The sequence below is a fragment of the Physeter macrocephalus genome, chromosome 18 (genome assembly GCF_002837175.3).
Source record: "Physeter macrocephalus isolate SW-GA chromosome 18, ASM283717v5, whole genome shotgun sequence".
Lineage (NCBI taxonomy): Eukaryota > Metazoa > Chordata > Mammalia > Artiodactyla > Physeteridae > Physeter > Physeter macrocephalus.
In genome coordinates this window covers 15,551,678-15,564,779 of record NC_041231.1, presented here as the reverse complement: position 1 = coordinate 15,564,779, position 13,102 = coordinate 15,551,678, and the positions used below count along the sequence as shown (strand labels likewise).

General features: G+C 42.8%; 1 protein-coding gene across 1 annotated transcript in view; it reads left to right on the top strand.

Annotated features, from left to right (window-relative positions):
* The window catches only part of ITPR1 (inositol 1,4,5-trisphosphate receptor type 1), a 221,277-nt gene that overhangs the window by 141,894 nt on the left and 66,281 nt on the right, over positions 1–13,102 (top strand). The window contains exons 13-16 of the mRNA XM_028478860.2: positions 3,470–3,624; positions 10,000–10,099; positions 11,008–11,168; positions 11,909–12,050. Of these exons, the coding sequence (XP_028334661.1) occupies positions 3,470–3,624; positions 10,000–10,099; positions 11,008–11,168; positions 11,909–12,050 (558 nt within the window). The remainder of the gene's footprint in view (positions 1–3,469; positions 3,625–9,999; positions 10,100–11,007; positions 11,169–11,908; positions 12,051–13,102) is intronic.

Sequence of the window (13,102 nt, the reverse complement as noted above, 5' to 3'; positions counted from 1 at the left end):
CTCCATCTCCAAGTTGGAGAAGTTCACGGTATCTCTTGGAATACTGCTAGGTTGGAGACAGTGATAGTCCCTGTAGAAGCCAGCCTTTTACATGCCAGTGTCTCATTGCTGTTCACCTGAATCTGTGACTCACTCAGATGTCTTCAAGGAATGAGTGTATAAGGTGGACACTGTCGTTTAGAGTGTGGAGGTAGCACATGAGGCATGACTGCTGATTAGACACTCAGTTGACTAACCATCTGTCCTTTCTGCAAAGTCAGAAATAGACCTTGTTATGTGGTTTGGGATTTTAATGCCAGCTGGATCCTTCTTTGGAGGCCATATTGCCAATTAATGCTGATATGGAGGCGCTTGGGTTGGGGGTTCAGGTGTCCACAGTTACGGGTTGAAGAGGGAAGTGGTTGTGTTACAGGGAAACGATGGGTGTAAGTCATGCAGTTCTCTCGTGGAGTGCTTCATTCTGGTCTAGGATTAACAAAACAAAGACCCAAACGGTTGCTGCTCTGTTTGACGTTTTGTGTCCGTGTGATCCTCTTGATGGTGAATGCGCTAGGTGGTATTGAGGGTGTTATTTTTCGTAAAATTTTGAAAAAATTGGCCATTAACATAGGTACATTAGTGAAGGGAGTTGGGGTGGGGATAATACAGAATGTAATTGTCACCGAAAGTGCCGTGGATTCTGCAGCAGCCATGAACTTTCTCATTAGGTTTGGGCAGAATGTTAGCTTTGGAAGAAACACAGAGGAGTTCTAGCTGAGGGTGTCCCACCGTTAGTTAGTTGCTGGACTTGCTGGGGGACTAAGGCTCCTCTCAGAGGTGACTTTGAAGGAGAACCGTGGCTTCTTTCAGGGAGAGCTGATGCCTGAGTGAACCTTGAGCTCTGTGTGGAACGGGACTGCTCTCCTGGCCTGTTCATGTGCGAGGGAAAGACAGGCATGTGCGGCCCAGGGGGGAGGAGGACACAGTGATCAAAAGTAGGGCGAGAGAGAGACAGACTTGTGTTTAAATAGCGGACCCACCGCTTATGAGCTGTGTGACTCTGGACAGGTTACTTGCCCTCTCTGAGACTGAATTCCCTCATCTGTAGTTGTGGACAATGGGCTGGTTGTGAGGGCGAAGTGAGATGTTGTGCAAATGAAGTGCCTAGCCCATAGTAGATGCTTAATAAATGGCATTTTTGTAAGTTGCAAAGGATGATTACCATTTTCAGTGCCTTTCCATCCACCAGTTCCTCTGGGCTGCACAGCAGTTAACACGAAGGAATTGGGAAAGGTCTCTCCGTCTTTGTTTGACGGGTGAAGAAGCAGAGAGTGATCCTCACTGGCCACATGCCTCAGGGTCTCTGGGAGCGCAGTCATCTTTCTACTCTTTCGTGCTTCAGCGTGCCAGGGCAGTGCCATGTGCCAGTGGGTCTGGCTGCAGATCTGGGCTGCGTTGCTCTGGCTACTCGGGGCGTTGCTTGGGTGGCGGTCCTCGCGTGGAGGAGGGGTGTGTGTGGGGGGCTCACCCCGCACCCACAAGGCCAGCAGCGCAGCTCCTGCCTCTGGGAGGAAGGTGTCAGCGTTGGGAGGGTCCTGCACCCTTTACCCTCTTCTTGGCTGGGAGACTCGGGAGTGTGGGAGAGGAAGCCTCTCTTTCTGTTCTGCTTATTGGTCACGTATTTCCTGAGACTGGCACCCAGTGCCTGTGGTTTTGCCTGGGACCCCATTCGGCTTTGTTGCTCTCCTCTTTCTAAATTCAGCAGCCCCCTCGAGCCACGGGCTTGATGCCACAGGGCCAGAAAGAACAACCCGAGGCTGGCTCTGGTGTGACGGCCTTCTGCACATGTGCCTTTCCTCCCACTAGGTGGCAAACGCCCACTGCGCTCGGGAGGCTGAGGGCGCCTTGCTCAGTCACAGTCCAGATGCAGCGGACTCGGTGCACTTGGCATTTTTCTTCGGACGTGTGGCAGGTCTGAAATTTAACTGCCAGTCTGTAGCTGAGCCCTGTGTCTCACGCCAGAACCGGGACAGGGTTTATTTTGAAAGTGGTGTGTGCAGCCCTTTGCAGGAAACAGTGGTTAGAAGAGGACAAATTCTGTTCAGAGTGCTTTCTCCTGAACTGAGCTCTTGGAGATGTCCTGATCCTCTCCAGTGGGTTCTTACGTTAGTGTAGGTGGAATAACGCCTGGGGGTTTGTTTAGCCAGAGGTACAGGGTGTGAGAGGAGGCAACGTGAGAGGGGCAGGCAGAGGTTTGGGGTATTAGCAGAATTGTTTGCATTTTCTTTCCTTTCTTCCGTCGCTCCCTCCCTTCCTTCCTTTTTTTTTTTTTTTTTTTTTTATAGACAAAGGCGGTACAGGGTGTGAGAGGAGGCAACGTGAGAGGGGCAGGCAGAGGTTTGGGGTATTAGCAGAATTGTTTGCATTTTCTTTCCTTTCTTCCGTCGCTCCCTCCCTTCCTTCCTTTTTTTTTTTTTTTTTTTTTATAGACAAAGGCTGGAGCTGCTGATGAACTGCAAAAGCAAACAGTTGCCTCCAGTCCTAGAACTCAGGCCCCATGGAATGAACTTGTCTTAACGCTCTCTCCTTTGCCTGTTAGGTTTGCTTTTCTTTTCTCCATTCCATTTGGAAAGGAAGCAGGGCCTCAGCCTAAGCAAAGCAAGTTAGAGACAAGGGAAATGTGATTTTCCTAGTACATACAGGCGGATATTGTCATCTCGCAAGGATGTTAAACACGAAGAATGATCCCGTACAGAGTCACGCGGCGGAGAGCCACCTTGTGAAGCCTGTCAGAGCAGGCGCTAGGCTCAGCATGCTGCTTCAGTCTTCTTAGGCAGATGGCCTTTGGAGACTACATGTGTTTTTACAGTTTCTTGGGAAAGCTTTCATCCTTGTTCTTCAGTCTCAGCCAAATCCCTCACGTAGCAGGAGGGGCCCCTTTTCCCCTGAGTTGTCGTCAGCAATTGATTAATTAGGAACATTTTTTCAGGGCTGGTCTGACTTCTCGAAAGTTTTTCTTGGCCACCCGGGGATAGCTGCTTGCAAACACTTGGATGCAGGTTTATTTCATTGCATTGTTTTTTCTCCTGGGAAGTAGCTGTATCGCATTCTTGCTAGACAGTTGCACCGTAGGTTAACACAACCGCCCATAACAAAATCCACAGGCTAAGTTTTCTCACAGCGCTCCTCCTCTCTCCCGACCGCTGCACAGGGATGCAGTGCCTGTAGCACTCTGCCCGTGGAGAGCTAGTAATGCAACCCCACGTTGCTTAAGCATTTTTATTGCAACACCAGGAGGTAGAGTGCAAATATTCTTGGCGTGGCTGGCCAACTACCATCTTTGATGACTGCTCTGAAACTGTGGTGCTCCTCCTGTCAACTACTGACGCTCACTATGGTTTCTTCCCTGTTCCTGTGGAGTGTGCAGTGATAGTAGTGAGGGAAGGCCGTGGCATGTGCAGTCCTTGACTTGATGACTTTTCCTCCTCAGCTGGACCCTGATCAGGATGCCTCCCGAAGCAGGTTGCGAAACGCCCAAGAAAAGATGGTGTACTCCCTGGTCTCTGTGCCCGAAGGCAATGACATCTCCTCCATCTTTGAGCTAGATCCTACCACCCTCCGTGGAGGCGATAGCCTTGTCCCAAGGTATGAGTCCAAAACGGCTTATCTCAAGCGAGTCAGGGTGGTATACGCGGCCTGGCTGGGGTTCTTGGAATCCAAAACATCATCGTCGTTCTTGAAGCTTTTGTACAGGATTTGGTAAAGGATTTGTTCTGGTGGCCCGTTGAAATGACATCTGATTTTTCTTTTTTCTTTTTTTAATGGCTTATCAGTTGTAAGTTCTCAGTAGTCAGTGGTGAGCTAAGACGTGCTATGTTTAGGTGAACAAACCCAACGTTAAGCTTAAGTAGCTCAATGTTTCTGGTTTCCTTTACTCTCTCCCTCCTTTCCAAATCTGAGAGATCTCCTGGTCAGTTGAATAAACGATTGAAAAGAAATTCTAGAAAATGGAACATTTGAAATTCACTCAATGCATAGTAAATTTTATTAAAGGTATTGAGAAATCAGACCAGTCTTCTCTGGTTATTTTATTAAATTTGACTTTTAGTTTTGTTGCATAAAAAAGCATTTCCGTTTACTAGACCGTAAATGGAACAAACGCTCACTCTTAAAATCAACAGGGACTTCCCCTGGCGGTCCGGTGGTTAAGACTTCACCGTCCGATGCAGGGGGTGCAGCGTCAATCCCTGGTTGGGGAGCTAAGATCCCACATGCCTCGTGGCCAAAAAACCAAAACAGAAAACAGAACCAATATTGTAACAAATTCAATAAAGACTTTAAAAATGGTCCACATTAAAAAAAAAAAAAATCTTGAAAAAACAAAAAATCAACAAAAGTATTAATAGTGGCTAACGCTTGTTGAGTGCTGACTCCATGCCATCTATAATGCTAAGTACTCGTGTTATATAATTTCACCTTCACCAAAACCCCTGTGAGATAGGTATTATTATTTGACCTTTCCTAGAGGTAAAGAAATGAGGCTCAGAGAATTTAAACAACTTATCACAAGTCAGCGAGCACCGTTACAGAGCCAGATAGGGCTGTTCCGGCAACTCTGACTCTTTGGACACAGCCTTGGGTAGTGGAAGTCTCACTGGCACTGGGTGGTTTTACACAGGGCCCCTCTCTCTGAGGATTCCTTTGTGTTTCATTATTCCTGTATATCATTGCTGTTTACCTGCTCAGCCAGAGCTGGGCTGTGAAAGTGGTAACTGCAGCTTGGGTGCTGTTACAACTGGAGGAGAACACAGAAATGTCTGTGTAACACAAAAGACTATGTTCTTAAATATTGTATTGTAGCAAACATTAAAGGAATTGTAAAGAAAGTACTGGCTATGGAAAGGTTCGTATCCAAGTGTCTAGCATACTTTAGACACTTAGGTGCTTAATAAAATTAGACGGCAGAGAAGGGAATGATTAATGCTAACAAAAATGCCAAAACATGAAATTAAGAAAAAAAAAGAATTAGAGGAGACCCTTCTCTTGTGCTGGATACTCTTCCTGTCCGTCTCAGAGTGATAAACAGAAGGCAGTGTCCACAAGAAGAGAACCTTACAAGGAGGCTGTTCATTGCCATTCAGCATAATGATCGCTGGTTCTTACCCTCTGCTGGGTCATTAACCCCTTAAGAATCTGGGAAAAGCTGGAGATGTTCTCCTATTAAATCCTAAGTATGGGCGCAGCTTTGCGTACTCCAAGTTTGTCCTGATGTAGATTGCTTTTTAAAAAAAAATGATATATTGAGGTATAATTCATGTATCGTACAATTCACCTACTGGAAGTGCTCAATTCATTTGTTTTTAGTAGATTAGCAGAGCTGGGCAACCATCAGCACGATCGATTTTAGAGCAATTTCATCACCCCAGGAAGGAGCACCATACCCATTGGCAGTCGCTCTCATTTCCCCAGGCTCCACCCTCAGCCTTAGGCTAATCTGCATTTTGTCTCTATTGATCTGCCTATTCTAGATATTTCATATAAATGGAGTGGCTTTTTGTGACTGGCTTCTTTCACTTAGCATTGTTGTTAAGGTTCATCCATTTTGTAGCATGTATTCTTCATTTCATTTTATTCCTGAAGAGGATTCCACTGTATGGTTATGTCACATTTTATTTATTCACTGATTAGTTGATGGCCATTTGGGTTATTTGCCTTTTTCTGGCTGTTCGGTGAACGTTTGTGTACACATTTTTGTGTGGACATGTATTTTCATTTCTCATGGGTCTATACCTAGGAGTGGAATTAGTGGGTTATGTGCTAACTGTATGTCTAACATTTGAGGAACTGCCAGTTTTACATTTATAGTTTTATATTCCCACCAGCTGTATAGGAGAGTTCTAATTTCTCTCCAATGCTTGTTTATCTGTCTTTTTTATATTTGAGCCATCCTAGTAACTGTGCAGTGGTATCTCATTGTAGTTTTGACTTGAATTTCTGTGATGGCGAATGGTGATGATATTCTCATGTGTTTATTGGTCATTTGTATATCATTTGTGGAGGCACATCTTTCCAGATCCTTTGCCCATTAGTTTTTGGCCACTTAAAAAAAAGGGTTCTGTGTCTTTTTATTACTGAGTATTAAATGTTCTTTATTACAAACTCCTTATCAGTTATGATTTGCAACTATTTTCTCCCATTCTGTAGATTTCTTCACTTTCTTGGTGGTGTCTTGTGAACCACAGAAGTTTTTAATTTTGTTGAAGTCCAGTTTATCTGTTTTTGCTTTTGGTTGCTTATGCTTTTGCTTTCTTAAGAACCTGTTGCCTAATCCAAGGTCACAAAGATTGATGCTAATGTGTTCTTCTGAGAGTTTTAGTAGTTTTTGCTCTTTTCACTTAGATCTTTGATCGATTTTGAGGTCATTTTAAAAAATATGGTCCTTTCTCACTGACTACCTAGATGGGCATAGGGACTGTAGAATCCAGTTGCGTTTTGGTTTAAGTATTTTTCCATGTGTTGTGTCCTCTGTTCTGGAAGTTCTTTAATGGATTTTGTTTTTAGGCTCCCAGAAGACAAGGGAATGACGTTAGTTTTGTTTGCTAAGTTTTTTGTTTGTAAGGGTTAGCAAAGAACAGAACCATGTGATGTAAAATATCCGTCAGAAGATATTTCATGACATTCCCTTGGTGAAGAGGAATGAGGTGCCAGTTGGCCATATTCCCCAGTGGGTTGGAAATCCCCATGATCCCGTGGGAAGGGGAAGTTTGAACTTCTAGGTCAGCTTGCCAAACAGCTTTGGTTGGCTGTAGTGCCCTGCTTCTGTATCCCCTTGATTCATTACTGTTTCTCTGTTGGAAAACATTCTTTGTGGGCAGTTGTCCATAGACAGACTGATTGTAAACTCATAAGCAAGAGAAGCCTTGTGTTCACCCTGGAAAAAGTATCTGGCATGGTTTAGTTTAGTTATGATCTTGGACTTGGTCTTAGCTTTCTAAATTTTTATCTGTTCGTGCCCTTGGCCACCAACCTCAGAGCCAGAAGTGAACAGGGCCTCTTCTTCACTGATTCAGTGGAGTCATAAAAATTTGAGGAGGAGTACACGCATTTCCCTCCATCTTAGAGTTGTGCTAACTTTTGCTTCTTTGAAGATCAGAAAGCCTGGCGGTAGATACATGAAAGTACCTGAAATGTTACCAGTAAAGAACTTTTTTGTGATAGTCATTGGTTGAAAGAATGCTTTCAAGACAAACTGAAAGGGATAGTGACAACTCCTGGATATAATAAGCAAGATAGTAAAATGGCAATTTATGCAAATTAGATGCAATAAATAAACCTTGGGAGAGCATCCAGCTTTGTGGCTCTTTTGCACTTGTCCTGATATCATGACTTTTGAGCTAAGGATTGGGAATGAGACTTCAGATGAATAGATAGGATGCCCTTGGTATTTTAAATGAACTTTGACATAGAACTCTACAGAATGTAGTCAATCATCCAAGTAAAAGTTAAGCTCCAAGCTTTCAGTTATACTTTGAAAATAAAAAAATGAATCCAAGTTCCTTAGAAGAAAAAATGCAAATCTCTGTCAGATTTCTTGTTCATGTTGTTTAATTTATATTCGTGCTATTCAGAGTAAATACCGCTTGTAATTTTCAAGACAGTTAAAATGAAGGAAGTTAGAGGATCTACTGAAGAGATGTGCCTGGTTTAATGTGCCCTCCCCCGTGCCCCTTTCCCATGAACTTGGGATGCTACTGCTTTGAATTCCTCTTAATGCAGAAATGACTTCCATGCTCTTCTTTCTGCTCTGGTCCCACCAGTGTTTCAAGTTCCAGCTCAAGTTTTCTGTAACAAAAATATTCCATGACTCCCTGAAGCCTCCTTAATCTCCTCCTCTAAAAGTACTTACCTTGACTGTCTCCCATCTTAAAGCCTTTCTAATGTATGTCTCCTGTTACTTTTGCTTGGCGTGCGTTCATTTCATCTCACTAATGCGACATTAGATTCTTTAAGAGCAAGTATTATGTCACTACTTCTTTAAAAGAAAAGCAAATTTGAAAAACATTGTAAAATGACCCATGCTCATCATAAAAAGAAACAACAAAAATATTTTAAAATCTCATGGAGAACAAAGAGACAAGTAAAAAATTACATAAAATCTAACCATTCAGAGGTAACTACGACAAACATCTTGGTTTTCTGTAGTTTCAGACACGTCTCTGGGCACACAGATAACTTGTGTATAATTTATCATAAATGAATCATAAGCTATTTTTAACATTTTTTCCACTGAACAATATGTCCTGTACATACTTCCAAGTAAATATCGATTGTAATCATTTTAAAGAACTCTATACTATTCTGTCTTACATACTATAATTAACTAGTCCATTACTGAGACATTGGGTTGTTTGCAAGATTTTAACTCTTATAAATAATGCTTTGTTGAACATCTTTCTGCCTCATTTTGCACCTGTGTTGTCATGTCTTAAGAAATATAAAAATGAGATTGCTAGATGAGAAGGTAGATACATTTTACATGTTATACAAAGTGCCAGACTCTCTTCCAGAGTTTAACCTGTTGACACTCTTACCATGAGTGTGTAGGACTCATTTCTCTAAGCTCTGTAAGCTCTCTGAGCTCTAAGTACTGGGTTGTATCAGTTTCCAGGATCTTTGGAATATGATACAATAAAATGATATATTGTTTTAATTTGTATAAATTGAGAAAGTTGAATATGTACTTGGATGTTTATTGGTCATTTATGTTTCTTTATTAAATTACTGGTTTGTGTACGTGTTCCATTTTCATTTCCAATATTCATGATGTTTTTCTTACTGATTTTTTTTTTTTTTTTTTTGTGGATGCGGGCCGCTCACTGCTGTGGCCTCTTCCGTCGCGGAGCACAGGCTCCAGACGCGCAGGCCCAGCGGCCATGGCTCACGGGCCCAGCCGCTCCGCGGCATGTGGGATCCTCCCGTACCGGGGCACGAACCCGCGTCCCCCTCACCGGCAGGCGGACTCCCAACCACTGCGCCACCCGGGAAGCCCTTTCTTACTGATTTTTAAAATCAGGTTGTCATTTTTCTTTCAGTTTTGTTCATGATGGTTTTTAAAAATGTAAACTTTTTTCTACTTTTGCTGTATGGAAATGTAAAATTTAAACTATGTAATAAGATGTCTCCATCTTTTGCTTCTGAAATTTGGAAATCTTGTATTTTGTTATGTGCTTCAAAAGGCTTTCCCTCTCACGGGATTATTAAATTTTTACTCACATTTTCTTCCAGGCATTTTATGGTTTTACTTTTTGCTATATTGATCTGTATGAAAATTTCAATTACTGCTTTATCATCTCTCATGATAAGCACTAATAGGTGCTCAGTAAGTACTTTTTGTTACTTTGTCTCATGCTCAGTATGTTCTGAGATAGTCATTCACAGTGTATAATTTTGTACCTGCATACCTCAGGAATACTGTGGGTTCAGTTCCAGACTATCGCAATAAAGCGAGTAACACAATAAAGCAAGTCCCACAAATCTGGGGGTTTCAAAGTGCATATGAAAGTCACGTTTACAGTACACTGTTATCTATTAAGTGTGCAATAGCATTATGTCTTAAAAAACAATGTACATATTTAATTAAAAAATACTTTATTGCCAAAATGGAACCTATAGACTTGCATGATGAACAGACCTTTGATCTGTTAAAAAAAAAAACAAAAACACAGTGTCTGTTAAGGGCAATAGAGCCAAACATGATAGAATGAGGTGTGGCTGCATTTAGAAATACAGCACGAGACAATCAGCTTAGAGTGGTTATGAATGGTTTGCCACTGTAGATCCGTCAAAGTGTATCTTGGACCAGAGCCGTTTGCTCTTAAGTTTATGCTCTCCAGTGTGTGTAGTGGAAAACCATTTTGGTATCCTTTTTTTATTCTTATAGGATGTATTCTAGGCCAGTGGCTATAGAGAACCTAAATAGCCCTGTCCGTAAAATCCTTCTTTTTTTTCCTTTTCCTTTAGAAACTCGTATGTCCGGCTCAGACACCTGTGTACTAATACTTGGGTTCACAGCACAAATATCCCCATTGACAAGGAAGAAGAAAAACCCGTGATGCTAAAAGTAAGTCCCCGAACTTGCTGCCTCCCTCCGTCTCATGCTGCCGATGAAAGGGCTCCTTTGAGGGCAAATGGAGGCGAATGGAGGTCTAAAGTTGTTGCTTCGATAGGAGCGTGCTGACGGGCAAACTTGAATGTGATGAAAGAATTCTTTCCAAGGGACCTGGCTAAAGCAAGCCCAGGGCTTTTGAAATAACTAGAACCTTTTATTTTATTCCGTAGCTTCTGCCCTAAAGGTTGAGCAATTGTCTGGATTTCATATCTGTCTGAAGGCTGATTTTGGCTGGGGGAATGTTTTCCTGTGCCTAGACATACATCACATACCTAGTTGATTTCCCACAATCTTTATTATTTCTTTATTTCTCTTTGTGTTTAAATGTGTACTTTTATTTCTTGAAAGTTCTTCCAACCTCTTTAATTTCTCTCCCTGAAGCCCACCTCTCCTTTCTCACCTTGTTCAGGATCATAGAGCATAAATAGACAGAGGGTTTTTCTTTTTAAAAAATGGAATTATACTCTCACATAATGTTTTTGGGTGCTGGGGAAGATTATTGGAATTTTTTCCTCTACTTTAATGAACATTTTCAGGTATATAGAAAAGCTAAAAGATCGGTGCAGTGTCTACCCTTATAATACTCTCAGAAACAAGAATTACCATTTTGTACATTTGATTTTTTTCCCTATGTATTTATAAATGTGTTTTTAAATTACAGAAGTCTCAGCTGCTCCCTATCACAAATGAAGCTATAAAATCATAGTACTGCCCCATTTCCTGCCTTACTTTTCTCCACAATACCAGCCTCTAGAGGTAACAGCTGTTGATGATTTGGGGTACATCTCTCCAGGTGTTTGATTAATGTCTTACCCTCTCAGTCTAAGAGGCTGTTCCACAAAGACCATCTTGCTTTTCAGATTGGAACCTCTCCCGTGAAGGAGGACAAAGAAGCATTTGCCATAGTTCCAGTGTCTCCTGCTGAGGTTCGGGACCTGGACTTTGCCAATGATGCCAGCAAGGTGCTGGGCTCCATAGCTGGGAAGCTGGAGAAGGGCACCATCACCCAGAATGAAAGAAGGTGAGGGCTCCCTGCCAGAACCGGACATGGTCATCCTCGCCCACTGTGGCTGTTTGAAATCCCTTGCAGAGAGAGAGGGTGCTTGGAAGAGCTCTGTGTGAGAGCAGCAGGCCTTAGCATTTATGGGTGGCTTCAACTTGTGGTTTTCAAGAAACAGTTACTTGGGCTTCCCTGGTGGCGCAGTGGTTGAGAGTCCGCCTGCCGATGCAGGGGACGCGGGTTCGCGCCCCGGTCCGGGAAGATCCCACATGCCCAGGAGCTGCTGGGCCCGTGAGCCGTGGCCGCTGAGCCTGTGCGTCCGGAGCCTGTGCTCCGCAATGGGAGAGGCCACAACAGGGAGAGTCCCGCGTACCGCAAAAAAAAAAAAAAAGAAATAGTTACTTTTGCTTTCACTGTTCTGAAAGTCTCTAAACTTGTAAATATCTCCTTCTTTCTCTGTTTCCCTGTCTCCAACTTAGTCTCTGGAACTATCTTACTAAATGTCAGGGGTTGAGGTTACTCTGAGATAAAATGTAATGTCTACTCTTTTGTGAAGGTGATAATGTTTTTGTGGACAATGAGGTATTGTCTCTATTTCACTCTTATTGGTAATTGGCCTCAACTGACAATTTCAAGGAAACTGGGAGAATGGGTTTGCTTCTGCTTAACTGGTTCCTTTGGCGTGAAGGCTTCCAAGGTGAAGCTTTCAGCCTGTTGCACATCGAACACATCGCATATCTAATAGCTTTTTTCCTCCTAAGATCTGTAACCAAGCTGCTGGAAGACTTGGTTTACTTTGTCACTGGTGGAACTAATTCCGGTCAAGATGTTCTTGAAGTGGTCTTCTCTAAGCCCAACAGAGAGCGGCAGAAGCTCATGAGAGAACAGAATATTCTCAAGCAGGTCAGTAAGTGGTGACATATTGGGTTGCCTTTATAAGAAATCAGTGGTATCAGTGCTCTTGTAGATGGATGTGAATGATTTCCACCTCACAGGCTTGATCCGTTGACTTTAAAAAAAAAATAGACTTAATTTTTTAGAGCAGTTTTAAGTTCACAGCAAAAGTGAGTGTCAAGTACAGAGATTCCCCGGGTACCTCACCTCCACACATCCACAGCCTTCCCTGTTACTAGCATCCCCACCAGAGAGGTACATTTGTTATAGCTGATGAACCTACACTGACACATCATAATTGTCCAAAGTCTGTAGTTTACATTAGGGTTCACTCTTGGTGTTGTACATGCTGAGGGTTTGAACAAATGTATAATCACATGTATCCATTATTATCACGTCATACAGAGTAGTTTCATTGCCCTAAAAATCCTCTGTGCTCAGCCTATTTGTCCCTCCGCTTCCCCCAACCCTTGGCAAGCAACCATTGATCTTTTTTTTTTTTAACATCTTTATTGGAGTATAATTGCTTTACAATGGTGTGTTAGTTTCTGCTGTATAACAAAGTGAGTCAGCTGTACATATACATATATCCGCATATCTCCTCCCTCTTGCGTCTCCCTCCCCCCCTCCCTATCCCACCCCTCTAGGTGGTCACAAACCACCGAGCTGATCTCCCTGAGCTGATCTCCCTGTGCTACGCGGCTGCTTTCCACTAGCTATCTGTTTTTACATTTGGTAGTGTGTATATGTCCATGCCGCTCTCTCACTTTGTCCCAGCTTACCCTTCTCCCTCCTCGTGTCCTCAAGTCCATTCTCTACATCTGCGTCTTTATTCCTGTCCTGCCCCTGGGTTCTTCAGAACCATTTTTTTTTTTAAGATTCCATATATATGTGTTAGCATACGGTATTTGTTTTTCTCTTCTTGACTTAACTTCACTCTGAGACTCTAGGCTCATCCACCTCACTACAAATAACTCAATTTAGTTTCCTTTTACCGCTGAGTAATATTCCGTTGTATATATGTGCCACATCTTCTTTATCCATTCATCTCTTGATGGACA